This window comes from Otolemur garnettii, unplaced genomic scaffold (assembly GCF_000181295.1).
Source record: "Otolemur garnettii isolate 467f Iridium unplaced genomic scaffold, OtoGar3 scaffold00114, whole genome shotgun sequence".
In the NCBI taxonomy this organism is placed as follows: domain Eukaryota; kingdom Metazoa; phylum Chordata; class Mammalia; order Primates; family Galagidae; genus Otolemur; species Otolemur garnettii.
In genome coordinates this window covers 6,834,563-6,835,900 of record NW_003852509.1, presented here as the reverse complement: position 1 = coordinate 6,835,900, position 1,338 = coordinate 6,834,563, and the positions used below count along the sequence as shown (strand labels likewise).

At 44.5% G+C, this 1,338-nt stretch overlaps 1 protein-coding gene across 1 annotated transcript in view; it reads left to right on the top strand.

Moving 5' to 3' along the window:
* Positions 1 to 1,338, top strand: part of TEP1 (telomerase associated protein 1) — a 47,694-nt gene that overhangs the window by 20,824 nt on the left and 25,532 nt on the right. The window contains exon 13 of the mRNA XM_023517581.1: positions 219 to 387. Within this exon, the coding sequence (XP_023373349.1) occupies positions 219 to 387 (169 nt within the window). The remainder of the gene's footprint in view (positions 1 to 218; positions 388 to 1,338) is intronic.

The following is a 1,338-nucleotide window of genomic DNA, read 5'->3' as shown; positions in this document are numbered from 1 at the left end:
AAAAAAAAAAAATTTGTAAATAGGGCTTGGTGCCTATAGCTCAGTAGCTAGGGCGCCAGCCACATACACCGGAGCTGGCAGGTTAGAGCCTGGCCTGGGCCTGCCAAACAACAATGACAGCTATAACCAGCTTGAATGGTAAGTTCTCATCTTCCCATCTGCCTCAAAGTGGCTGTTAATCCCCTGGGTCCTGTGTCTTATGTTTTTCCTGTCCACAGACAATGGAAATATGACAGTGAGATACTGAACCGGTATCGGCAAGCCTTGGAGATAGCTGTGAACCTCTCTGTGAAGCACAGCCTGCCCCCGCTGCCAGGCCGCACCCTCTTGGTCTATCTGACAGATGGCTGTGCAGACAGGCTCTGTCCCAAGAGCAACTCAGAAGGGGTAGATACATGAAAAGTATTCCCTAAGGGGTTGGGGGACTGCTGGGGATCCTGAGAGGTATCCTGTTCCCAGCCCTGGTTATCTCAGCCAAGTACTCAGGCTAAAATAAGTGACATGACTTTCTTCCAAGTATTAGCCCTTGGTTGCTTGGGACAATTTCTTAGAAGGTGGTTTCAACCCTGTTTGTGGGGTGTGTGTGTGTGTGTATATATATATATATTTACCACTAGCCACAGTGGCTATTTAGCACTTGAAAAGTAACTAATGAGTTGAGAGAAGCTAGATTTTGAAAGTAGTCTGAAAAGAATGTAAAATATTTCATTCATAATTTTTGTATTAGTTACATGCTGACATGAAGATATTTTACATATTAGGTTAAAAAAGTAATATTAAATTATTCTCACATGTTTCTTTTTACCTTTTTAAGTGTAGCTATTAGAAAATTTAAGTTCTCGCTCAGTGCCTGTGGCTCAAATGGCTGATGTGCCAGTCACATGCACCTGAGCTGGCGGGTTTGAATCCAGCCCGGAGCCCACCAAACAACAATGATGGCTGCAACCAAAAAATTGCCAGGGGTTGTGGCGGGCGCCTGTAGTCCCAGCTACTCTGGAGGCTGAGGCAAGAGAATCACTTGAGCCCAAGAGTTGGAGGTTGCTGTGAGTTATGATGCCATGGCACTCTATCAAGGGCCACAAAGTGAGACTCTGTCTCAATAAAAAAACAAATAAAACAAATGCAGGACTCATCTAACCTTCAAGTAGGGTTCAGTAACCAGGAATCTCTTGACTCAGTGGCTGAGAAGAGGACCACTTAAGAATCAAACCCAGGTCTCCTGGGTGCAGGACACAACTATGAGAGGAATTCTAACCTAACAAATGCAAACATTGTAACCTAATTGTTTTATACCCTCATCTTAATATTCTCTTGCCTCAGCCTCCCAAGTAGCTGGGA